This window comes from Epargyreus clarus, unplaced genomic scaffold (genome assembly GCF_041222505.1).
Source record: "Epargyreus clarus isolate Ecla_fem2 unplaced genomic scaffold, WU_Ecla_fem_2.2 ptg000021l, whole genome shotgun sequence".
NCBI lineage: Eukaryota > Metazoa > Arthropoda > Insecta > Lepidoptera > Hesperiidae > Epargyreus > Epargyreus clarus.
The window spans coordinates 13,924,964-13,951,885 of NW_027332228.1; the positions used below are offsets into that span (position 1 = coordinate 13,924,964).

Below are 26,922 nucleotides of genomic sequence, written 5' to 3' on the forward strand. Positions count from 1 at the left end.
GTCATCCCACCTTTTAGTTGGCTTTGTGGTGTAGACCAACTGACATATGGATAAATTATTGAATCACAGACGCCGGGTGAAGGCGAGCACAAGATAATGGACTACATCCGCTGGGCGCGCTCGCAGGCGGACTACGACCCCAACACGCGGCACTGCCTGTACGGGCTGGACGCGGACCTCATCATGCTCGGCATGTGCACGCACGAGCCGCACTTCGCGCTGCTCAGGGAGGAGGTGAGGATTTTAGGGCCGTATTAATAAACCGATCTCAAGTTTGAGATCTAACTCAAGTGCAATCTTAAGTTCGTTATCGTATTAATAAACAAAACTTAAGTGTCAAACATTAAACGCGCTCTCACTTGAGATCTGTCATCGCATTCGCTAATTAATAAATCAAACTCACGTCTCAAGTAGCCTCTTGAGATGCGTTCTGAGATGGTATTAGCTGAGTGTAGTCGGACCTTGACTTGAGTCGACGTTTACGTATCGCCGAGAAATGGATTTTGAAAATATTTTAGACGAAATAGATTATTACGATTATTATGAATGATTACGATAATATCGATGATCGCTTTAGTTCTCGGTTACCGAAAATTTATTTAAGGGACGCTCAAAATCCTTTTTAAATGCCTATAAATAAATTTCAAAAAAGGTATAGATTCTATTTACACTTCTCTTTCACAGTATCACTCATTTTTATATTAATTTATATCTTGATTCAACTATTAGGATTTAAATTTTTATGTTGTATTTTTTAATTCAATGGATTTATTTTAATTAATTGTAATGAAATTATTTTATTTTTTATTCTTTCTCACGTTTTATCCAGGATTGGTTGATTTAATTAAGATTGCAATTGTAATTAATATTTTTTTTTTATAATATAAGAGTAGCAGATGAGCATGCAGTCCACCTGATGGTAAGTGGCTACTGCCGCCCATGGACATCTGTAATCAACCCCAGATAGGATTAAATATTCCTACCTGAGGTCGGCCACAGATGCGCCGCTACCCCTGAGGACTAAGCTGGAACGCCTCGAAAAAGTCTGTCTCCCTTACCACACCCTTCAAACCGGAACACAGCAGCGCCTAACACCGCTGTTATTAGGTAGAGATAGGGGTGGCGGTGGTGCCGCCTGAGTCGAACCACAAAGGGTTCTATCACCTTCAAAATATATTTAAACTCTTAGAGTATACTTCTGTAATGTATTTTTATGTATATCTTATTATTCAATACATACAAAGTTTAACCAAATGTGTAAGGTAAGGCTGGTATGTGTCAAAAATAATACAAATATAATTTTATAAACAATATATTACACAAAACTGTTTCTAGTATTACAATTATAAAAAATAGTTTCTTTTCAAAGTAGATTTAAATTTTAAATTACTCAGCTTTACATAAAATAGGATATAATTATATAAAATAGGAAACTTATTAAATTCTATTATTCCAAATGTAGCTTTAATTCATAATATAGTTCTAAAAAAATATTATGAAATTCCTTATAATATAATCTTTTATATTAAATAGGAGATTTATTATTACTTAAAATGTAACTCTAAATTATAATACCAAATACAGGTTTTAAAATATATACCTATTGTATCTTCTCTGTTTTTATTGAATATAATAATAATGTTATAAGCTAATACCTAATAAAATCAAAAGCTTTTCTTTTTTTTCTAACATTGAGGCAGCAGGAGGATGCAAAGATGGTGAACAGGGTGGAGTGCTAGGCTTGTTTATAACTTTCTCTTTTTCTTATGTATCATTAGGCGCGGCGTAACAGTCATTTCTAAAATAAAAAATAATATTAGTAATGCCGTCTGAAATATTACTAATTATTGTATAACATTAACTAACGCATAGCTAACTATATTAAGATATGTAGATGCAGTACTTCAAATAGTTAGATATGTAGAGTAACTTTTAAAACATTTAAAATACATACCTGATACAGTGTCGGAATCATCATCAGCACTAACAAGGAGCCCTGGAGTCAGCTACGATACATCTGGATTCATTTCTGCGTCACTGGTAGAAGGGCCGCCTCCATTTGACAATGTTTTCACATTGTTGTTGCTTTAGGTCATCCACAACCGCATTAGTTGTTTACTCGTATCCTACAACATTATCATAAATATAAAATCATGCCATTTTTATCAAATACAAGTCATTTGTATGTATAAGTTTCTGTTCATTCTAAATTAATAAGAGTATAGTAGCTCTGTAGGGAAGTTAACCTATACTACAAGTTAACCTATACTACTATATTTTACCCAAAGGCAGCTGACGATAATACTTTTTTCCGAAAAATATTGCACGTGAAATCATTTACTTTTTATTTAGTATACGATTTAAAAAGGATTTGTCATTTTTATAAATATATTTAATGAGATATTTCACTACATTAAACATTTTATTGCATTAGCAAAGGAGCGGAACCGAAACGCTGCATGACGTGATTGTAATGTTCAACTCTCATTCATTCATAGCTGTCATTTTAAAAAATATTTTTAATCTGTTCTACTGTTTCGAATGAGATGCTTCTCTTGAGACCGGTATCAAATGATACGCACTTGATACTCATTTATTAATTAGCGACGCTCTCAAGTCGCTGATCGCAACATAAGAGCGACTCAGTTGATACGAACTTAAGATTGATATTGAGATCCATCTATTAATACGGCCCTTAGAGCCTTGGCATGAGATGATAGCAAAAAAGGTTAAATATAAAGGCAACATGGACGCAGGTGCGGCCCGAGCGGTGCAACCGCACCAGTTGCCGTCATACGAGGGGCGCTAAAAACACCCGAGCGTCACTGTTTAGTAAAGAGGCTAGGCTGTTAATTGAGCTACTTGGCTGCAACATACATCTTTCGTGGCGTAACGTCGTCGACGTGGGGAGCGCTCCCATGAAATTTCGCACTACCTTAAATGTTTACTAGGGCTGCCACTGCCTGGAGGTGATGATTTTGTAGATCCTTAGAGTAAGGTAAAAAATGTTAAAAATTACTCCTGATGGGTTACTAATTGGATTTGAGATGCATCTTATTTTGAAAATCATTGTATGACAGTTATAAAAACTGTGGTATATTTCCAAATTAAGGGTTATTCCAGTACCAGCCATACTCCAGACGCAGAAAAATGTTCTCATTTTTTTTTTTAATAAGGCAGACTAGTCTAATTAAAAAAAAAAGATACAATTGTTACATTTCTTATCTATTTTAAATAATTATATGTAATGAAGTATTCACTAAGCATATTCAATTATTATTTTTAAACTTAAAATGTTAGAATACAATAAAAAATGTCACTTTCCACATTTAGTCACAATCGTATTACAAAGAAATATAAATTTCAGGTGAAATTCGGCAAAACGACTCAACGTGCGACAAGTCCAGAACAAACCAACTTCTATCTTCTCCACTTATCTCTACTCAGAGAATACTTAGACCAGGAGTTCATAGAAATCAAAGACAAGTTACCCTTCGAGTATGATATAGAAAAAATTGTGGACGATTGGGTACTAATGGGGTTCTTAGTGGGCAATGACTTCATTCCCAATTTACCAAATATGCACATCAGTAATGACGCGCTGCCTCTCTTGTATAAGACTTACATGGCAGTGTTGCCCACGTTAGATGGTAAGTGGATTTTTTTACCATAATCTTGCAATAATAAAGACAGGCCATCTAATGCAATGTTGCCATGATTTCACAAGAACTAATTGAGTTGCTTAAATATTTGGCTCAATTGATTAGAAATATAAAACTTGGGAAGTTTAAATGTTATATGCAAAAAGTTACTTATTAATTTGTAAATTAATTGAAGAATATAGACTACTATACCTATAATTAAAATAACTCCTATAATCCGTTAGATTTCAGCATTTATTTATTAGTAGATAATAACTACCCTCAATTTTCAGCTCTACTGTAGTTGGTTATATCAATTGGATATTTATTTGTGAGGGATCTATAACTTTAATTGCATTTGTTTATTATTTAGGTTACATTAACGAAGCAGGTGACTTAAACCTAGGCAGGTTCGAAGCATTTATGCAGGAACTAGCTAAGATTGACAAGGAAAAGTTCCAGGACACATATACAGATTTAAAATATTTCGAGGCTAAAACTGGCAGGCGGCCTAACGCAAATGAAAGGAAACAGGTATTTAAAAATAAATGACTATTTCCAAAAGTGAGTTATAATAATAAGTTAAATTATTACTACCATAGTACTTTACAATTATTATTATACTGGACCATATTTTAGAAACATATTCATTATTTTGTATATGTACCTCTATCATAGACTGGATAAATATTTTTCTATTACTTGTACAGTATATAAAATAAGCTATATTATCTATGATTATATAACATGACTATATTATGTTATTTTCAGTATAAACCCAACAACGATGACACATTCAATGTGAACATTGAAGATATAAAAGCTAATGAGCCAGATGATGAGCTACAGGCGCTCATAGATGCTACACAAGATATGGTATGTTGTGTTCATATTAATGCTCTCCACAAACGAAAGAAAGTAACTTTGTAATTGAATTTTGGTGTTTGGAAGTACCATTATATTAAATTTCTGACTTCTATATGCAGAATAAAACAATTGCAATGCAGTATGTCGGTTAGGACATATTATGGTTTAGGTGTTACCTAAAATAATCTAAGATAATTACATGATTTAATCAAAAGTTATTGTAGATGAGGTCATTTAGAAGATTACATTTTAATTGTTTACAACTATTCTAGATCTATCATGAATTCAATAAATAATATTTTATGGTATTTGTTTCTTTAAAAAATATTTGTATTACAGTTAATGGACGATATAGAGGATGGTGAAGAATATGAAGAAACTAGTGATGGTAAGTATGGGATATTTAATATTTATTAAGTTACGATTAAAACTACTTCGCAACAATCCACTACAAATATGTATGATGGTATATATTTTAAACCATGCAGTATGTACCACCCTCCCTCCCTCAAAGGATGCGTGCAGATGCAAAAATTAAAAATATACACCACCATACATACCACCACCAACACGTGTTTCGCTCCAAAACTGAGCATCATCAGGGTAAGTTGACTCTACGACGGTTAATCGTTAAGTCAACGATTAACCGTGTTTAAGGGAGGTCGTTGAGTGAGGGAGGGTGGCACATACTGCATGGTTTAAAATATATACCATCATACATATTTGTAGCGGATTGTTGCGAAGTAGTTTTAATCTTAACTTAATAACATGGATTTCCGCAAAGTAACGCCTGATACAATTAACTATTTTATATTTTTTATCCAGAGTAGATTCTTTGCAGAATTATTTTCGAATGTCCAAAAGCGGTCAACTCAATATTTATTAAAAAGCTACTAACTTGTTGTGGTAAGGGAGACATACTTATTCAAGGTTTTCCAGCTTAATGCTCAGGGGTAGTGGCACATCTGTAGCCGAGCTCAGGAAGGAATCTAATGTTATCTGAGGTTGGTTACAGATGTCCGTGAGCGGCAGTAGCCACTTACCATTAGGCAGACTGCATGCTCGTCTACTATTCCTATACTACATATATAAAAAAAGAAAAGTACAATTTTAAGCTATTCTATAATATTGCTTTGTTCATTTGAGAAAATCACAACATGATTACATGAATGAATGAAAACATGTTTTTACATATTTTTGAAACTTGTAACTTTGACATCATAAAGTCGGCATATAGGAATAAAGAAACTGTTTTTTTATATCAAAATGTATATCTTGCTTACAGAGGAAGCAAACTTCGAAATGGAGTTTGTGTTACACAAGATGGACTATTACATGAACAAGTTGGATTACTCCAAAGTAACTCCGTAAGCTTTTGTCTTAATATATGATTGAGATTAAAAGTAAGTTTGTATATATGTATATAGTATGTTTGAGTTGATTAAAAGTAGATTTGTATAATTACGAAGGATGTGACTGGTAGAATTCGCTCCGAACTTCTAGTCCGCTCCGAATATAGGAATGAGTCGCGTCGCAGCAGCAAATTGCAGATATTAGCGGGACGAAGACAGCGCGGCGAGCTCTCACCTACGGGTACATAGCCCTTACGTTGTTACGGAGTATATGCTTCTCGTTGCGTTCGAACGCATTGGCTCTCTGATTTCACCTGCGCGCAACAACTTCAGAGAGGACTTAAAGTTTAAAATATACTTGTTTCTTTAATATAATCATACTTATAAACAATTAATATCAAGGGTGTACTTTTGTACTGCTAAAAATTTCATGGCAAAAAAGTGTTAAATAGCATAATTACGAAGAATAGGGGTATATTTAATTCCACTCTCGTCCCTCTTAGCGAGGTGCTAGCGAACCAAGCGGAGGGCTACGTAAGTGCGATCCAGTGGAACCTCTTCTACTACTACAAGAAGCGCATTTTAAAACAATACTGTTGTAAATAAGTAAATATTATAATCTTTATATCCAAAAAGTATTGTTATAGGTTACTAAACTCTTTGGTAATGTTTTCTGAGTTATGCTTCTTGTCAAATATTTAATGAAATAAAGATGTGTCTGAACTACGAAAATAAGATTTTATTATTTAAAGTATTCCACGATCCTATATTTTAACATGGTAGCAGAGCGTGGTTAATAAAAATAATTAGAATTTCAAGAAAAACGCAGTGTGATAAAAAGACGCGTGCAAGAAAGAAAATAAATATTTGTTTAAATGCTTGGAAAACATTACTGTCATAAAAATGGCTAAACAAGCGAAGATTGAAGATATTGTGATACCTATTTTTGATGGCGCAAACTATTCAAGCTGGAAATTTCGATTATTAACTTTGTTGGAGTACAAAGAATGCAACGAGGCCGCCATTGTGAAAGTGGAAAAAGCTGAAGCAGAATGGAAAAAGATGGATTTAAAGGCAAGAACAATAATTATGAGTACAATCTCAGACAAGCAATTGGAATACATCACCGATTGCAAAACAGCGTATGAAATGCTAAGTAAGTTCGATAAAATATACCTTACTCAGTCTACAGTCATGCAAATTATTTGCAGAGCGAAAATAGAAGAGATTAAACTAAACAATTATGATACTATAGAAGATTTTTTTGTGGAGTTCGAGAAAACTATAAACGAGTTTAAAACGGCTGGAGGAAAAATAAATGAACCTGAGAAGTTAAGATACCTACTAAGAGCGCTTCCACCAAGCTATAGTTATATTGGAGACTTTCTCGATGTAATTCCAGAAGAACAAAGAACAGTTGATTATGTATGCTCTAAAATAAAAGAGAAAAATATGTCTACTAGAGACTTAGATAAGAAAAATAATATAAGTACATTTGCAACCAAAACTATCGCTCAATGCTTTGTATGTGGAAAGACTGGTCATCTCAAGAAGGACTGTTGGTATGCACAGAGATATAATCAAGGACAACAAACTGCTAGAGGTCAGCAAGGATCACAGAGAGGTTACAACAGCGGTGGATTCTATAGAGGTTATAGCCGAGGCAGAGGTCAAAAACATTTTAAGGGTCAAGGTCAGTCCAGTGGTAAATCTTCAAACAACTTTGCAGGGGAGTCATGGACAGCTCAAGTATGTAATTCGGAAATAAATCAGGTAACACAAGAATATGATAATGATGGTGAAATTAATTGGCTTTTAGATAGCGGGTGTACCGACCATATAATAAAAAACGATACATATTTTTATGATTTTATAGATCTGAAAAGTCCTGTTTATGTAAAACTGCCAGATGGTAATATGTTAAAAGCCTCTAAAGTAGGCACTGTCAAAATTTATTTTAAAAACTATTACAATCTAAAGTATGTAGATTTAAAAAATGTTTATTTTGTTGAAGGCATTAAACAAAATTTGTTAAGCTTTTCAAAAATAACTAAAAGTTGCACTATAGTAGCAAAAAATGAAAATGCAAAAATTTATAATAGTCTCAGAGAATTAATAGTTGTCGCTGATAAAATAAACAATTTGTATTCTATAAAAAGTTTTGTATGCAAAAGAGAAATGTATGCACATTCAATAACTTTGACTCAGAAAGAAAAATGGCATAGGGCACTTGGTCATGTCAATTTTCAGTATTTGAATAAATTGATAAATAATAAATTATTAGATGGTTTGCCTGATAAAATTGAAAGCACAGACATGAAATGTTCAAATTGTATACAAAGTAAAATGAGTAATGTGCCTTTTGAAAATAATAGAACAAAGACAACTAAAATTTTAGAATTAATTCATACTGATTTAAATGGTCCACATAATACGACTGGTTATGGTGGGGAGAAATATTTTCTCACATTTATCGATGATTATAGTAAATGCACAAGGATATTTTGTATTAAAAGTAAAGCTGATGTTGCGAGTTGTTTCATAGAATTTGTAAATTTATTAGAAAATAAATTCAACCAAACAATTATGAAAATTCAGTGTGACAATGGTAGAGAATATTTAAATAAAGAGATTTACAATTTTATAAGGTATAAGGGTATAGAGTTATTACCATGTCCACCCTACGTTCATGAATTAAATGGAGTAGCGGAAAGATATAATAGATCTGCTATGGACATAGCTAGGTGTTTAATGAGAGAAGCTAAAATTCACAGAAGGTATTGGCCTGAATTTATAAAAACAGCAGCATATTTAAAAAACCGTACAATTGCAAATACGGTAGAAAATAAAACACCCTATGAGATATTTTTTAAAATAAAACCAAATGTCGAACATTTAAAAATATATGGAAGTAGAGTTTATGTTAGGGTTCCAGAAGTTTTAAGAAAAAGTAAATGGGATGATAAAGCACAAAAGGGTATTTTAGTAGGTTATAATGAAAATAGTTATCGAGTTCTATTAAATAACAAAATAATTAATGCTAGGCATGTACAGGTAATCGAAGAAAATACTGAACTAATTTGCTTAGAAAAACTAGATGATCCAAAAGATAAAGATTTAGAATTAGACCAAACTTTAAAAGAAATAGTTAATGAGGAAAGTGATGAAAAATATGAAGATGCGGAGGAGACTAGTTCTAATAAGACCTTGAAGGATGTAGTTGATGATAGTTTAAATGATAATGGAGATAAGAATTTAGTAGAAAAGAGAAAGAGAAATCCAGTTTCTAGATATGGTAATCCAGTTTCACATTTTATATATGTTAATTATATTGATGCCAATGTACCTAATACTTTTGAGGAGGCGATGGACTCCAATGATTATAAACAATGGAAAATAGCAATGGACTCAGAAATAAATAGCATAAATAAAAATAATACTTGGCAAATTGTTGAAAAACCAACAGATAAAAAGGTTATAGATGTTAAGTGGGTTTTCAGAAAGAAAAGCAACAATATTTATAAAGCTAGATTAGTTGTGAGAGGATTTCAGCAAAATGAATACATTGATAATGCTTACTCACCGGTAGGAAAAATGCAAACTTTGAAAATTTTATTGTCATACAGTTGTAAAAATAATTTATTTATTGAACAGATGGATGTAGAAACAGCTTTTTTAAATGCTTATGTAAAATCAGAAGTTTATGTAAATCAACCAGAAGGTTATGAAATTGGCGACAATAAAGTTTACAAATTGAAAAAAGCACTCTATGGTCTCAAAGAAAGTCCTAAAGTATGGTACGAATGTTTTGATACATTTATTAAAACGTTGAATTTTGTTAGAAGTAACTATGATAACTGTTTATATGTTAATGGAGCAAGCAAAGATCCAATATATATATTAATATATGTTGATGATTTTTTAATTTGTTGCAAAAATAAAACTAAAATAGATGAGGTAAAAACTAGTTTAATGAAAAGATTTATTATGAAAGACTTGGGTAAAGTTAAAAGCTATGTTGGAATAGATATTGATTATAGTGAGGATAAAGGTATAATGACTCTAAACCAAACAAAATATATTGAATCTTTGGCTGCAAAATATGATCTGAAAAATACTAAGTTATATGATACTCCAATGGAAACAAATTTAAAACTAGAACAAGCTAGAGAAATAGATGAAACTATTAAGTACAGAAATATAATAGGTGAATTGTTATATATTAGTACAGGCACAAGGCCAGATGTAGCGTACAGTGTTAATTATTTGAGTAGATACCAAAGTTGCTATAACGAAACACACCACAAATATGCAATGAGAATATTAAAATATCTCTATAATACTAAGGATCTAAGTTTAACTTATAATGATAATGTGGATACTGAAATATTAGATTGTATGGTAGATTCTGATTTTGCTGGAGATAATGTTGATAGAAAATCTACAACTGGTTTTATTATTAGATTGTATGGAAACTTAATTTATTGGAAATCACGTAAACAAAATACAGTAACTAAATGTTCAACTTTTGCTGAATATACTGCTATGTCAGAGGCAGTAACAGAAGTACTTTTTATTAGAAACTTACTAAGTGAATCATTTGATGTAAAATTTCGTGATCCAATAAAACTGTATGTAGACAACTCAGGTGCAGTTGCAATAGCTAAGTACGGCAATTTTACAAAGAATTCGAAGCACATCGAAGTGCAGTATCATTATGTAAATGAGAACTATGAAAAGAAAATAATTGATATTGTAAAAATTAATACTAAATTTAATTTGGCAGACATATTAACTAAAAGTTTAAATAAGGCAAGTTTTTTGAAGAACAGGTTAGAGTTAAGATTGATTTAGATATGTTATTAGTATGTAATAGTTATGTTATGAGATTATAAATTTAAGGAGGCGTGTTGTAAATAAGTAAATATTATAATCTTTATATCCAAAAAGTATTGTTATAGGTTACTAAACTCTTTGGTAATGTTTTCTGAGTTATGCTTCTTGTCAAATATTTAATGAAATAAAGATGTGTCTGAACTACGAAAATAAGATTTTATTATTTAAAGTATTCCACGATCCTATATTTTAACAAATACTGCTAAAAAAATCCATGACAAAAAATTGTGTCAAATATTGTGATTATGAACCCCTATTTAATTCCACTTTCGCCCCCTCAGTGAGGTGCTAGCGAACCAAGCGGAGGGCTACGTGCGGGCGATCCAGTGGAACCTGTTCTATTACTACAAGGGCTGTCCGTCTTGGTGCTGGTACTATCCGCACCACTACGCGCCCTACATCTCCGACATCAAGGGCTTCAAGGACCTGAAGATCACGTTTGATATCGGCGAGCCCTTCAAGCCTTTTGAACAGGTAAGAAGAAATTAAGGTATAATTAAAAAAAAAAAATCTGTAGCATTTTTTAAGTTCTATGTGGCAGTTCTACCTATATTATGATTTTGTAATTTATTTTATCTATATTCCGCAATAAAGTATTTATTAAAAAAAGAAAATGTGTAGTTTGCTAAAGTCATAATTATGTCTTTGTTTAATTTTCTTATAATAACTAGTTTTTTCTCGCGGCTTCTGTTATCCGTACGATGTTTTCTAAGCCTTTGACAACGTTATAATATTAAACATAATATTTTATGACAATTGGTTTGGAAGTTATGGCGTGAAAGCGTAGCAAAAAAAACAAGTTCAACAGGTTACAACTTTCAACAACAACCAATTGAAAAAACCCATATTTGTATTTGTAATGTATAAATATATGATTAATATTTCCAGCTGTTAGCAGTTCTACCATCTGCAAGCAAGCATCTCCTGCCCGCGCCGTTCCACGATCTCATGACGGACGAAGACTCCCCCATAGTGCACTACTATCCAATCAACTTCGAAACGGATCTGAACGGCAAGAAAAATGATTGGGAGGCTGTAGTTTTAATACCCTTTATTGATGAGGTAAGTTCAACTTTTTTTTTGTGTGACTCTGTATCAGTTTACATAATTACAGAATTGTATAAATTAATAATGCAGGTATGTTAAAACAACAAGCCTAAATTAATTTCAATTATGTTTTATGCTTAATAGTAAAATATGATGAACGTATTTTCAAAATTTTCGATTTCACAATACATGAAAATTGTAATAAATTTCTTTCAAAGAAATTTTTATACATAGTGGCATACACAGTAGTGTTTAACTAGTTTTATATATCAACATATAGCTGTAAGTGAGGTTAGGGTAGGTTAGATTTCAATCTATTAACACAATTAAATGTTCATTATTTTTATTTATCGATTTAGGGTATTGATGAGTTTACTTGTAATTTTGGATTTTATAGAAAGTAACACAGACCATATTGTTTATATTTTAATAATTTGGCACATATTAGTAAATTCAGTTGTGCAAGACTTAAATATTAGTTAAGGAAGAACATTTATAAAGAAAATACAATGCGGTTTCTTATTTTGTTTTAGGTAAATCTATTATCGGCAATGGAACCCTGCTATAAGAGGCTCACTGAAGAGGAAATCAAGCGCAACACACACGGCCCAATGCTTGTTTACAATTGGACAGCCAATGATCTTGGTATGTGAAACATAATTAACTGTAATGACATATTTATTTTCTCTACTTTTTACCGCGGCCTATAATGTATGTTCCATCCTTTAATTGTTTTGTATATTCCTATTCATACTTGCTAAATAAGGTACATAAATTTTATGGGGTTTAATCATATATAAAAATATGTAAAATCGAGAGAAATTTACCTCAATGAATATGTACCCGAGAAAAGATGCTACTACCTAAATAATTTCAGTCCTCCCGATGTGTTTACAATAGACCAGCGTAATATTTTGGTGGATAGAATAGACGACGATAGATAGATATGATGTAGGTGTATCTTTGAGGGGAGGCGGGGGGTGGTGGGGTGGGGGGAGGGTACAGAAAGCTTTGGTGTAGTTTAAATCAGCTTCCAAAGACCCACCAGAAGTCATCGTCTGTAAATTTTTTTTATTCCTGCAAACTAGGGGGGGGGGGGAACTTCTAATCCCTTTTCCTCTACGCCAATGGTATGGAGGCATTGAATTTCGAAGAAATATTCAAATACAATTAAAAACAACATCACCAGGTCCGATCCAAGCGCCGGAATATTTCCCGCGGATAACATCGTGCCACGCGCTAGAGAAGGAGGTGTGGCGCCACGAGATCTTCGTGCCAGATAATGAGCTGAAGAGAGGCATGCTGCCCAATGCCAAGCGGGACCTGCTGTTCCCCGGCTTCCCGACTATGAGGCATTTGAAGTATAAGGTCAGTTGGCGATTTTATAATAGTGGTAATAAGGTTTTATTTGATTATTACGATTTAAAAATAAAGTATTTTAACAGGAATTGCCTTTTATACCTACATCTATTTGTTTCAATAAAGTTAGAAATTCAAAATGGTGGCATAACGTTTTTTTATAAGATTTTTCATCTTGTTCACTGCTGGTTCTGTATGGAGTTACTCCATATCCACACAGAGTCAGGGTCTCAGGAACTCCATACATAGTCAGGGTTCTACATGAAACTGATCACAGATACCATTCCCGAGGTGCAAGATGTTCGCTCATATGAAAGTTTATGTAATTGATTTTTATAAAGGATATCACAAAGGTGTTAGAGCCAGTATGGTTTATCTGCTTAAATGCTGACTAACTTGCATACAAGGAACTGCAAACTTACATACTATTCCAATCTTATAAAAAAGAAAAGTTATTTGCAGGTACAATATTACACATTTAAGTGTAATTCCCACTTATTACGTGTTTATGACATATTTCCAGACAAGCATAAAGAAGTGCAGAGTGAAGGTGTTCGACCAGCCTTCGCGCAACGAGAGCATGATAGTGGAGCTGTTGCCGGAAAAAGACACCAACCCCAAACTGGAGACCATTGCTCAGGAGCTGCTCGGCAAGGTCATCTGGGTGGGCTGGCCACATCTCACTAGGGCCAAGTGAGTATATTATACAAAATAAATACAAGTTTTAAATTGATTATACCAATTCTCACACACGCACGCACACACACACACACACACACGCACGCACACACACACACACACACACACACACACACACATAGTTACATGCATTTTTTTTTGTAGTCTAGGTTACATATAGCCCAGCATAGTTTCTATGTTGTGAATATCATGGATACACACATATACAAGTTTACAAAATAGTTATTCAATCACTTGAATACAGAACCTTTTTTGAAGTCGGTTAAGAAGTTAAAGAACAAATACCGAAAATTTTTGCTTAATTACTTACCAGCTATAATTTCATTGGGTTAATTTATGACAACTTCTCGCATCTCAACAAGAGATGGCTCCACTGGATTCTGAATCAGGTTATCGAAGTTTCTAGACATCTTATATTTGTACAAGTTCAATTTAAACAAACACAATTGCACACATTAGCTTATAAAACAGCTGTTACCAATTCCTTATTCAGGGTAGTATCAGTTTCAAACGAGAAGATGCGTCTCCACCACGTGGAAAATCAGAACAACAATGACAATGCGGTGGTGAACGGTTTGCCGCACTACACTGTGGAGCACAACAATGGGAATCTCCATAAACAGTGGATTTCTGAACGGTCTACTATTATTGAACAGTGAGTGAATGCACTAAATATTTTAGAGGGCTTTTATGTGTCTGCCCAAATAATGGATAGCTGAACGGTCTATTATTGAATAGTGAGTGAATTAATTAATTTATTTAAAGGTCTTATATGTGCCCAATGTACCAATAGTACCTTATAACTTTAATTACTAAGGTACTTAACTTGCTAGTTACAAGAGAAGATTAAGTAGTGAAAAAGCGCCGTAATTATAATTTAATTTTAAAAATGAATTGTATTCGTTATAGAAATTTAACTTATTTTTTTAAAATGAAAGGTATTTTATGTAAATAAATTGTATTTACATTGTTTCAAAAGAAGCGCCAGTTTCATTCCGCGTCTAAAAAAATAATCGAATTATTTTTAAATCACTATTTTTTGTTTCACTTCTAATTTCCGATTTTTTTTTAATTTCAGCAACATGAATCGTCTCGGCATAGAGTTGGGAGATGTGCATGTGATAGTACATGCAGTCAATTTAAAAGGTAATTTATTTACACTACAATTAAAATTTTACAAAAAGTATTTATATTTATCGTTGTGAGTGTAGTGTTCCCGGCCCGGATAGTAATATTATTTGATTCGTTAACACATCATTACGTCCGCTCGGACAGACGGTCGCATACAGACTGACTCACAGCTGACACTCACTTTTTGGCAGTGGTGACGTATGTGCTCGAGAACATAATCATATATGTGTACATAATCAATTTGATGATAAGTGACTACTGCCGTTCATGGAGACAATAAATCCTAGATACCATTACATCCCTATCTGAGGTAGGACATAAATGTATTGCTACTTTTTAAGACTAAGTTGGAAAGCCATGTAAAGTATGCCTCTATTATTACACCACTCAAGACAGAACAGAGGTGCGCCGTGCTGTTATGTGGCGATGGTGCCGCCGGAGTCGAAGCACAATGGGTTATTCGTATTCGTGTTATATAGTATGAGTTATGTAGGTAGCGTCGACATGGCTTGCGGCTATTGGACTCTACTCTGCGTGCGTCTTAGCGTTGCATAACAGCATGATACTCGTCCGCAGGCTACAAGTACGTGGTAGCGGACGCGTCCCGCATGGCGGTGGAGGAGACGTGGTGTGCCGTAGCGTGCGGCTACGCGCTGCAGACGGCCGTGAGCGCGGCCAGCGCCGTGCCGCCGCCCGCGCGCTACAGCACGCCGCGCCACGCCTACCCGCCCGGCGACCTGGTGTTCCTGCGCACGCTCGGCCCCTACTACGGCTGCCTGGCCACGGTGGGTGTGTGTGCGTGTGTGTGTGTGTGTGTGTGTACAGGAGCGCGGTGCTGTGTGTGTATAATGTGAGGAGTACCTGGTGGAGGAATCGTGCGGATACGCACTGCACGTGCTTGTGTGTATCGATATGCAAAGATGAACGAGCATGTAGCACGCGCATTACAGGTGGTATTGGTGTATGCATGTATATGTAAAGCGTGGGAGAAGCATAATGGCATATGTGCGTGGCAGAGCGTACAGTCACGAGCATAAATATATGCAGGCAGATTAGCAAACATATGTAACCCAAGAACGATTTCAATAATTTCTGCCTGCACGAACGCAGCTAAAATATCTGACATTTATAGGCAACAAAAATATGTGATGATTATGTTGATCAAATAATTGTGACCACCATACGAAACAAAAATATCGTAAATGTACATGCTAAGGATGAGGCGTACAAAACACGGTACACCTGTGGGTGTATACAGTGTGCAGGTGCGTGTTCCAGAAGGGTTAACGTATGTGTATGTGCGTGACAAGATCCCGCCCGCATGCTGATGGAGAAGACATGCGTCTAGTATGCTAACCAATACTTTTGGATAACTAATTGTTACTTTTGACTCAAACATATAAAACGAAAAAATGTAGTATATGTGCGCACAGCACTTACCAAAGTAACTATGTGTACGTACATATTAGTACAAATATTATACATAAATAAGTCCCAAAGCTTGAAAGACGAAATAATTTGTGGTTTTTTTTACAGGTAATAGACACAGAGGGTGTCCGAGGCTGCCGTATCAAGGTGTCTTTGAAGGAGTGCGTGGAGCCCACGCCCACTGCTCATTCGGTGGCGTCTTCGTACAAATCCGCGAACCACGCCGCCGCATCGTGTGGTAAGTCGAAAAATAAATATCACAATATTGTGTGACGACGTTGCTGCTAGAAACTTGTGTGTATTGTGTGCGTGTGCTAATTCAAATTTGTAAACTATGCGAGAGAACAAAACAGGTACAGAAATTGTTGAACAAATTTTGATGAAACAGAACATTTAAAGGTGTTAGATCCCTTTATTGTTCGACTTCGGTGGTACCACCACCACACCTTCTGCCTAATAACAGTAGTGTCAAGCGCTGATGTGTGGTGGTTTGAAAGGTGTGGTAAGGAGGTATACTTTTCCGATGCGTTCCAGCTTAATCCTCAGGGGTGGCGACGCATCTGTGGCCGGCCTCAGGAATATCTAAGCTTATCTGCAGTTGATTACAGATGTCCATGGGCGGCAGTAGCCACTTATCATCAGGTGGACTCCATCGTCTGCTACGCTAATATTATAAAAAAGTTAAATTTTTCGTTATTTAAAGTTAGACGTTTAAAAAATAGGATTATAAAATGTGTACTCAATACATAATATTTCAATAGGTATATCAGCACAAATGCTGTCTCGTATCACTGGCACGATACTCGTGATAATGGGCGAGCGGAACGACCTGCCCGTTGAAACGCAGAGCAAGATTAATCTTGGTCTCAACTTGAAGTTTAACAAAAAGGTAATTTCAAAATCAACGTCGTATCGCATTTGTATTTATTTAATAATACATTATAAAAATAAGGAATATTTTTTTTTTCAAATACTAAATTACAAAAACACTCAATAAAAGCAAGATTTCTGCTTTAATGCTAAGTTATTATTTAACGAAGCCTATTTGCGATCATTTGTTGCAGCTCGTTTTAGCGTGCGCCCTTAAGAGTACGTAATATTAATCATATACCTTCATACATCAGAATCAGGAGGTGTCCGGCTACTCTCGTCGTTGTCCAGTATCGGGTGCGTGGCAGTACTCGGCGCGCTGTGTGGCGCTAGTGCGGAACTACGCGGAAACGTTCCCCGAGCTGTTCGACCGCCTCGCGCACACCATGGGCCGCGACGTGTTCTTCGAGAGCGACCTCTGGCCTGGACAGCTGGGGTGAGTGACCCTACATATTACACGACCACACGCGGCGATGCTTGACGCTCCGTAAATCACCACACTCGGCCGTCGATCGTAGCAGTCGATCGTCCCCGCAGTCAGCCGTCCACGACCGATCACGTTTCGTGTCTGTTTGCCGCCGGAGCGCGTTCATTACGCCGATGCGAAAGGATGCGTACATAGTTCCGTACTTTGAGCTCTTTTTGTATGGCCATACTGTCGAATCCGACGACGATCCGACGATCAATGTGGCTCGGCCATATCCTTTTTCCCAAGCGCCTCAGACGTTTAAATTAAACAAAGAAACGATTGATATACGAATGACAAGACTGTTGTCTTATCTTACATAACGTGAATGATGGTAATAATTTACGAATTTTTACATTTCCAGCGAAGGCAAGCCTCAAGAGGTGCAGCAGTGGCTGAAGGCGCAGCCTCATGCCACGGCGGCGCGGCGGCCGTGCGGCTCCGAGGCGCTGGAGCCGGAGGAGATGCGCGCGCTGCGGGACTCGCTGCGGCGACAGCTGCTGCTGCTCGCGCGCAGGGAGAAGCCGCTCACGCTGCAGGTCAAGTGGAACCTGCTGTACAAGGTGAGCGTACGTGCCGCTCCGAGGCGCTGGAGCCGGAGGAGATGCGCGCGCTGCGGGACTCGCTGCGGCGACAGCTGCTGCTGCTCGCGCGCAGGGAGAAGCCGCTCACGCTGCAGGTCAAGTGGAACCTGCTGTACAAGGTGAGCGTACGTGCCGCTCCGAGGCGCTGGAGCCGGAGGAGATGCGCGCGCTGCGGGACTCGCTGCGGCGACAGCTGCTGCTGCTCGCGCGCAGGGAGAAGCCGCTCACGCTGCAGGTCAAGTGGAACCTGCTGTACAAGGTGAGCGTACGTGTACTGCCACGGTGAGAACGGGCTCTGATTCGACGTCTGGGTACTCGCCGAGCATAAACGAATGTGCCCGAATACAGTCTGCTGTATTCGTTACCCATCACGATTCTCGTCCATTCTTCGCGGGGTTAAACATTATTTGAACTCACCATTCATCCCTCACCAAACATCAACGAATATTCTACCTGAATATTGGCGTTTTCCGCACGATGTAGGATTTCTAGCACAAATTAAAAAAGTACTCATCGGTATTTGTACGTTGCGTTTACACATTCGTCATTGTTCGATAAGTTAAAATATGGTACGTATCATTCTTGAAATTTTACATCATGTTTAAAATGTTAAATTTGTTGATAATAGCCTTTTTACAATTGGTGCAATCTCTTCAATTCACAACACCTCTAAAGAAGAATATGTACAACACAACTACAAAAACAAATTGTCCGCAGCCGGAGCTACACGAAGGCAACATATCGCCGGATCCGACCGCCGACTTCAAGCTGTACGACCGCGTGGTGTGCGTGTCGCGCAACATGACGGTGCCGCTGGGCGCCAAGGGCACCGTGACCGCGATATACCAGCCCAGCGACTGCAACACGGTGCGGCTGTCCGACAAGATGAACGCGGAGCCCACGTACCAAGTGATGTTCGACGAGCCCTTCCCCGGCGCGCAGGGGGAGGAGCTGTTCGAGGAGATGAGGTTTTATAGGTGAGTGTTTATTACTGAGACGTAAGTAGGCTTTAGATAGGTGTAGGTGGCTATAAGGTCTATCATAAGTAAGTTAGCAATTTTGAGCTTTCGACCGCATTGGCTCTCTGACGATACCTGCGCGCAAAAACTTCAGAGCGGACTAGAAGTTTGGTGCGGACTATATTTTCTTGCTTTTATGCTGGTAAAACGAGGTTTTATAGGTTGGTAAGATAAAACATGAAAAAGCTAGTAACTCAAGTGTCTGGTGGTGTTGATGGATTCCCAGAATTCTAGATTTAAATATTAGATTACGTCTGGTATTGTTATTACTGCTGCTAATTCGACTGCTGAGCAGTGTTCAGGGAAGGTCCAATTCATACTTCCATTAAACTATTTCAGTGCGAAATAGCTTTATATATGCTTTCAAACATATAACTGGAACTTACGCCTACCTGACGTGATAAAAAATGAGTAATTTATTATTATGCAAACTAAAGCAATGTAATTGCATTGCTTTATTATTGGGAAAATATAAATATCGATGTGAACCTTAAATCTAATGGTTTTTAATCATTACTGTTTAATATATTATATGTTATATTATAAATTAAATATTTTTGCATACAACTTAATTATAAAAATGTAAATTTCAGAATGATGCCGACCAACATGCTGAACATATCGTTCGGCCGCAAGCTGCGCGGTAATGTGAGCCCCGTGGACGACGAGCCATTCGGGTTAGGCACGCCCCGCACTGCGCTGCGACGTGAGGACGGACACCACTCCGCATTCGCTAACTATAGGTAAACTCGTATAATAAAATCTATTATTCCCATACACTGATATATTTGTTGAAAAAACATAAACGGTCGAAGGATAAGTCTATGTAACAACTGTATTGTGTTGTCATGTCAGTCAGACTTTTATTTGATTCCAGGCAATGGAATAGATCTACAATAAGATTCAAAGACTCTTCATTAAAAGTCAAACTTTATTTACAAGTTTCAGAAACAGGGACACCTATTTTTACCTAATAACAACAACATGTAAAGTATTACTGTGTTCTACTTTGAAGGGTGTGGTAAGGGAGACATACTTTCAACAAACAATATATTAAAAGAGATTTATTGATTTTTGACATTACTAGGCTTTACTGCTGTACAAATATACTTAAACCATTTTTCTACTTCCAGTCCCCCGAGAGATATCAAAACTCCCGTGGCAGATAATCGTATCCCTACGAACAACAATGCTGTGAAGAATGACACTGAAGTGCAGGTATGTTATTTCAACAAAATAGTGATTTCTTCTTTTTAAATTGAAATCGACTGCCATTCTCTAAACATTTACATATTTCGATGATATTAAAACTACAAAATCTATTTATTCATTACGTGTCTCTCATGAATGTAAATGTTTGATACAATTTTCTACTATATTTCACGCAAAGATAATTTGAAGGAATTTTCTGTTAGGCGATTCTGCCTTAGAATTTTTGAAACACCTTACTAAAAATATTCTCTATATATTTAAAAATAAATTTGCCTAAATATAAATCCGTTGTTGACACAGGACAGCGCAACACATTTATTAAGAAGTTTACTGAAGATCAGTGAGGACGAAAATACTAAGAAGACTAAAGTAAGTGATATTTTATATTATTTTAATTATGAATGAAGGAATGTATCTGTAAAAAGATTTTTGCACACAATTTTGAAAGAAGCTTAATTTATTATGATCTTTCATTAAATTTGACTTGATTATTCCAATTTGTGTGAGAATTAATTCTTGGAAGTGAATTTTAAACCAGTTATATCCATTTTTTTTATATTTACATGTGAGCACGTAAGAAGCTGTAATGGGTATGAAATAAAGGGGTTATCGTAGAAAAATATAATAACATCTTTCCTTTAAAAACTTTCTTAATATAAATTTATTTGTTACAGCCCGCACCCCCAGTAGAGCAGAATTGGAGGTCTAAAAACAATGTTTCAACTGCGACTAAGTAAGTTTGATATTTTAATGATCTTTAATGGAACTTAGTGAATAAAAGTTTTGTTACTCTCGAAAAATATAACTAAATATTTTTACTACGCTAGCAACTTATATTGCAACTTATACTGTTTAGATAAATCGTATTTTTATTAGATTCAAAAGCTACAATTCGAACTTATTCGAATTATTAATTAACTAATTTAATTCATTATTATTACAACTCAGTTAATAGCGTTCCATTTAATTTCGAATATTTAAAAATAATCAATACAAAAACTAATGATTCTATTTTAAATATCAATCATACTATGATAGTAAACTTTGCGATATTTAAACTTAATTTTGCGTTGCTATTATTGCAAGCAGCGTTGGTATTTGGAGTTTGTTTAGTGGGTAAGATATACTTTTAACTTATTAGATAAACTTTTAACTTAACATTAACATTGCTTAAATATTGTTACAAAAAAATAATTATTGCTACATACATTGGGTATTTAAAAGTAATGATAATGTGTACTTATAGGGCACAACGACCGGATTGGCGACAGGAAAACAACAGTACATTCAACAACAACAAGCCGAAACAACAGTCGCAACAACAGAACGCAACATTGTTAGAATGGACTAATAGTAGTTTTAAGGTGAGTTACATTAGTCTATTATAATGGTTTTTATTAGAACTAATGTTTGCCCCGACTTCCGATCAGAATAATTACATTTTTTTAAGGATGGATAAATTCATATTTAGTATTACCAAAACTAGCTGTTTTCAAAGTTCGTTTATTAATAGCTATCAATAAAAAAAAAGAAAATCGTTTGACAACCAAATAAGAAAGATATTCTTAATTGTTTTATCTCTTTATATATTTTACACTTAATAACATCACTATTGGCCGAAAAGTTAAAAAATGAGCTGCGATCGCATGTCGCTCGTATATTACTGTTTTAAACCCTGTCAATAGCTACCTAAAAAAAGAAAATCTTAATCCATTTTCTTCGATTAGATCTATTATCTAAACAAAAGATAAGAATGTTCTTAATTATTTTGTTTTAGCTTAGTTAAATTCCCAGACCAAGAAAACAAGTCTAAACCCATCAATTAGATATCAGTCCGATTCATAATTAGGTGTCCAAAATGTAAACAAAGGTGTTAACCTATCAAGAAAATACCTTTCAAATGGTAGTTTCTTATTTTTGACGATATTAAAGTAATACAATGATAATAAAATAACAATCTAAATAAATTAAGATCAATTCACATTTTCAATTATTTATATTAACTCAATTTCGGTCCATACAGTAAAAATGCAAAAAATCAAGTTTTTTAGAAAATTAAAATATGATAATGGTAACACAATCGGGATCCAAAACATTTCTTTTTACCGCCATTTTTATGTTCCGTAGCCATAGTTATTTAATTTCGTGATCGTGGTTGAACTCTAATGTTTTCTCGATTTCATAGCGCGTTTGTTAAATTGTGTGTAGTTCCGTAAAGTTTTTGTTTTTTGGTGAGTTTGATAAAGTCTTTGCTTCTTGTTAATTTGTTAAGGTTCACAATACCGGTATCATATTTTGACACTGACATTTCTTTGTTTACATTTAGGACACGTTATTATGAATCAGAGTATAGTCTGATTCATAATAAGGTGGTAATGAAGATATCGGTGACTGCTGCCCTATGTGGGTCGTCTTCCACGGGACTTTCTACGTGTATCTTCTTTTTCAGCAGAGCCAGCCGCCGATACCGCCGTACCCGTCGTTCGGTCCGCCGGGCGGCAGCGGCCAGCGCTTCCCCAGCTCGCTGCCCAGCGTGGAGGCGGCGCTCAGCCTCGTGCCCAGCTGGGCACAGCCACAGGTGTGTAATTGGTTTTATATTTTAGAAGTAGCAAGAGTGAATGCAGTCCATCTGATCGTAAATGGTCATTGCTGCCATGTAAGTCAAAAACAGTTAACTTTTCGATAGCATTTTTTTTAAAGATGGTAGAACACTTTGTGGTTTGACTTCGGCGGCACCACCGCCACACCTATTTCTGCCTCATAACAGCAGTGTTAAGCGCTGCTATGTTCGGTTTTGAAGGGTGTGGTAAGGGAGACATACTTTTCCGAGGCGTTCTAGCTTAGTCCTCAGGGGTAGCGGCGCATCTGTGGTCGACCTCAAGTAGGAATATCTAATCGTATTTGAGGTTGATTACAGGTGTCCATGGGTGGCAGTAACCACTTACCATCAGTTGGACTGCATGCTCGTCTGCTACTCCTATATAATAAAACGAAAAAGGTTCAAATCCGTCAGTAACGACCTGTCTAATAACCTCCTTAATTACATACGTCGACTAACCCTGTACATTACATAGTAATAAGTGGCGATGCCAACCCAATCGAATCATACTAGTTCTTCGTAGAAAATTTTCTCTTTGAACACATTTCAGTCGACTCTTATAAAATGTGTCATCATTCTAAAACCTAAGTAACAAAAAATTATTTGCAGACCTCACAGCCTCAACCGGCCGCCACAGCCAACACCCAAAACCATGTCGACAAAGTGAAAACACCGTTCGTCCCGCTACAAGTTCAAACTAGTCGAAGGTAAGTTTCGCAACACACATATTGCATTAAACATATTTATTATATCTCTCTTTTAATACCCTGGTTACTAATGCAACATTGCTTTATGTAAATTCGAGTTTCACATTACGTACGACAGGCGTTTAATGTTTTCAAAGTATCATTTTAAGGGTTAATAATGCATGTTATTTAATGCCAATTTTTATTAGAATTCGAGATGCATTTGACCCCATAACTCATTTCACTTCTTTTAATAAAAAAATAATATACTAAAATAAATACGCTAAAAAATCCAAATTTTAACTGAACGGACGTAAAAAAACATTAATAAATTAATAAAAAGACTAAATATAGATAATGATAGATAGATATATCCATAGCTGTGTAGATACGGATTGATACCCGACTTTTGATATTGTTTACTTAAATATTTTTTTAGGATTTTTCATATTCTCAATTTATCTGTTCAAATTCTGTCCATGCTTTTTAGTTGGCTGATCTTTCTTGTAAATACAGTAATTCAAGGAAATATTGTACCACATGATAATACCAAAATAAATAGATAGTAATAAATAAATGATAAAAGATTTCATTAAAATAATTTACTTCGAAATAGGTACTAAGTTCGGCTGTATGTAATTTTTTACTCAATTCTTGGTGATCTAAGTTCTATATAATAAAATAGATGTTATGTTCTTTTTCAGTACCAATTTTTTTAATTAATAAAATTATTTTATATTCTATTTTTTTGAATTAGTTGACTGTGCACAGATAATATATATTTTTTAATAATTTAGGTTTATATTAGTTATAACAAATTGAGATATAACAAATTCTTTAAGGATATTTTTATTATTGGCCACTTCGAATATCACGGAGTGTTCCAACTCAAAGCTTGGTGTGGATTGATTTATCTTTTTATAATTTCTATATTTATCATTTCATGCTGCGCACAGACCATACGTGTATACACAATTTGTGACCATAAAAATAATTAGGTATGCTAAACTTTATTTTGTGTTATGTTTTTTGTTTCTTTCTTATATTTCATTTGTAGATCTTGATTGTATGTAGTGATATATGATTTGTCTGTAGATATATTGTTAAAACTGATTAAGTAGAGTAATATTTATGTTTATGTTGTCATAATAAGCGACAAGAAAGAAAAAAAGAAAGAAAACTTTTTGATACCACGATTGTACGACAATTATTGTTGTATTTAATTGTTTGTATGTGTAACTATTGCGCTTTCTAATCTACTTAACCAAAATGACAACATTATACTTTTATTGTGTATGATATTTTTTGGATAAAACGGCTTAAACTAATGTAAATATTGAGCTTGAAATATAATCAGAAATACTATAAAAACTATACACCTTGCTTGCCTTGCCATGTTATTGCTTTTGCACACTATAATATATTCTTGTAAAGATTTTTTGCGAACTAAACCTTGACTATTATATTATTTGGTTTTCATAATTGCGATAACATAATCTGCACTGTAATGCCGTCAACGCGATTCTTCATTGACTACCCTATGAGCATTGTTTTGGGAGGCGCTAAAAATTATTGATTCTAAAAGTGGGTGTTACTAGAAGTAACGTTCACGTTTTCTTTATAAGAAAAATAATGCATTTATCTACCCCCACCACAGGCAGAATGACTGACCTTACCCTTACCCTAATAAAGAAAAAAAAAATATGAAAAAAATATTATCTACAAAATATTTTATATTTTAGGCGATCTCAAAATCAAAGTGGCTCGTCGGTTAGAAAAGACCTGGACGGGTTACCGGCGCCGATATCAGTATTGCCCGAACCCCAGTCTACTAGTAATATGGTAAGATCATTTTTTTTTATAAACATAGGGGTAGCAAACGAGCAAGGAGTCCATCTGTATTAATATACAGATAATTAAAAATATACATGTTCATATTTGGCAGTTGCACTTTTTGCACACTGTGCAACACATTTGTGCTGTAACATGTAACATGTATAATCTACCCCAGATAAATTATCCTACCTGAGGTTGGTTACAGATTCGCTACCCCTGATTACTAAGTTAACATCTAATAAGTATGTCTCCCTAGCCACACCTTTCAAACCGGTACACCGGTGGTTAAAACTATTGTTATTAGACATAAATAAGCGGTGGGGCCTGAGAAGTCGAACCATAAAGTTTACTTCTTCATTTTGAAATTTTCTTTTTTTTAAAGAATGAAACTTTTTTAGGGCCAACAGAAACAGAAGGACCCTGAATCGAAGCCACAAAGGAGGAGGCGGCTAAGAATAGCAGCCAACCTGCCCGGCCTACAGGACTAGTCTCTGGGAACACGGCAGTGGAGGGCCAAGTTAAGCTAAATCACTATTTTATCAATGGGCATGATGACTGTATTAAAAAATCAAAGAATAAATTATTTAGATAAAAACCATATAGGTACGGAAAGGATTCTCAAAATGACCCGGTTTTAATATAAATTTTAAGATTTATCATATTTTCAATAATGTAAAAGTATGAAATACTGCAGTCTGCCATCTTGCCTGAAACACTAATCGGGGAAAATTACGTAAATTTTCTGGGGTGTGACCGTATTGCTTGAACTTTTCTATGGGATGTAGTGGGGTGACGTCACCAGCGGACGCAATAACACCCGAGAGCGTGTTCGAGAGCGCTTAATTCAGAATTGGTATCAAAAATGCAATTATTTTTGTTAATACTCAATTTATTGCCAATATAATATGATTTTTATAATCAGTAGATATGTGCCTACATTATAGAAGGGGGTATTTCAAAATTTGTCATCATGTCCATTAAGTTGTGTTTCTGGACTTAAGAAACCGGTTCAAATGCTCTAGACTTTTGTCTAAACGTGTGTAGTTTTTATCGTTTCGTTGTTTTGTTTTTTTTTTCCGGTTATAGATACATTTGTGTGTTGCGTGTAATTAGACGTCATTTCTGCAAATTGAAGCCTGTCGCTTTAGAGTGACGCTGTATAATCAAATTTAGGGATACTAGAATCTTATGGCATGGAAAGGAAAAAAAATCACTTTGCAATATCGGTTG

General features: G+C 35.3%; 1 protein-coding gene across 1 annotated transcript in view; it reads left to right on the forward strand.

Annotated features, from left to right (window-relative positions):
- pcm (5'-3' exoribonuclease pacman) overlaps positions 1–26,690 on the forward strand; it is a 29,391-nt gene extending 2,701 nt beyond the window's left edge. The window contains exons 5-32 of the mRNA XM_073084384.1: positions 70–234; positions 3,368–3,650; positions 4,015–4,175; positions 4,413–4,517; positions 4,848–4,896; positions 5,794–5,875; positions 11,038–11,230; positions 11,645–11,818; positions 12,337–12,448; positions 12,993–13,171; positions 13,686–13,855; positions 14,355–14,516; positions 14,940–15,007; positions 15,569–15,777; positions 16,529–16,658; positions 17,182–17,309; positions 17,545–17,726; positions 18,121–18,319; positions 19,058–19,317; positions 19,953–20,102; positions 20,493–20,577; positions 20,872–20,940; positions 21,246–21,304; positions 21,818–21,935; positions 23,021–23,149; positions 23,780–23,877; positions 25,599–25,698; positions 26,091–26,690. Of these exons, the coding sequence (XP_072940485.1) occupies positions 70–234; positions 3,368–3,650; positions 4,015–4,175; positions 4,413–4,517; positions 4,848–4,896; positions 5,794–5,875; positions 11,038–11,230; positions 11,645–11,818; positions 12,337–12,448; positions 12,993–13,171; positions 13,686–13,855; positions 14,355–14,516; positions 14,940–15,007; positions 15,569–15,777; positions 16,529–16,658; positions 17,182–17,309; positions 17,545–17,726; positions 18,121–18,319; positions 19,058–19,317; positions 19,953–20,102; positions 20,493–20,577; positions 20,872–20,940; positions 21,246–21,304; positions 21,818–21,935; positions 23,021–23,149; positions 23,780–23,877; positions 25,599–25,698; positions 26,091–26,180 (3,909 nt within the window). The 3' untranslated portion in view covers positions 26,181–26,690. The remainder of the gene's footprint in view (positions 1–69; positions 235–3,367; positions 3,651–4,014; positions 4,176–4,412; positions 4,518–4,847; positions 4,897–5,793; positions 5,876–11,037; positions 11,231–11,644; positions 11,819–12,336; positions 12,449–12,992; positions 13,172–13,685; positions 13,856–14,354; positions 14,517–14,939; positions 15,008–15,568; positions 15,778–16,528; positions 16,659–17,181; positions 17,310–17,544; positions 17,727–18,120; positions 18,320–19,057; positions 19,318–19,952; positions 20,103–20,492; positions 20,578–20,871; positions 20,941–21,245; positions 21,305–21,817; positions 21,936–23,020; positions 23,150–23,779; positions 23,878–25,598; positions 25,699–26,090) is intronic.
- Positions 26,691–26,922: the final 232 nt, after the last annotated feature.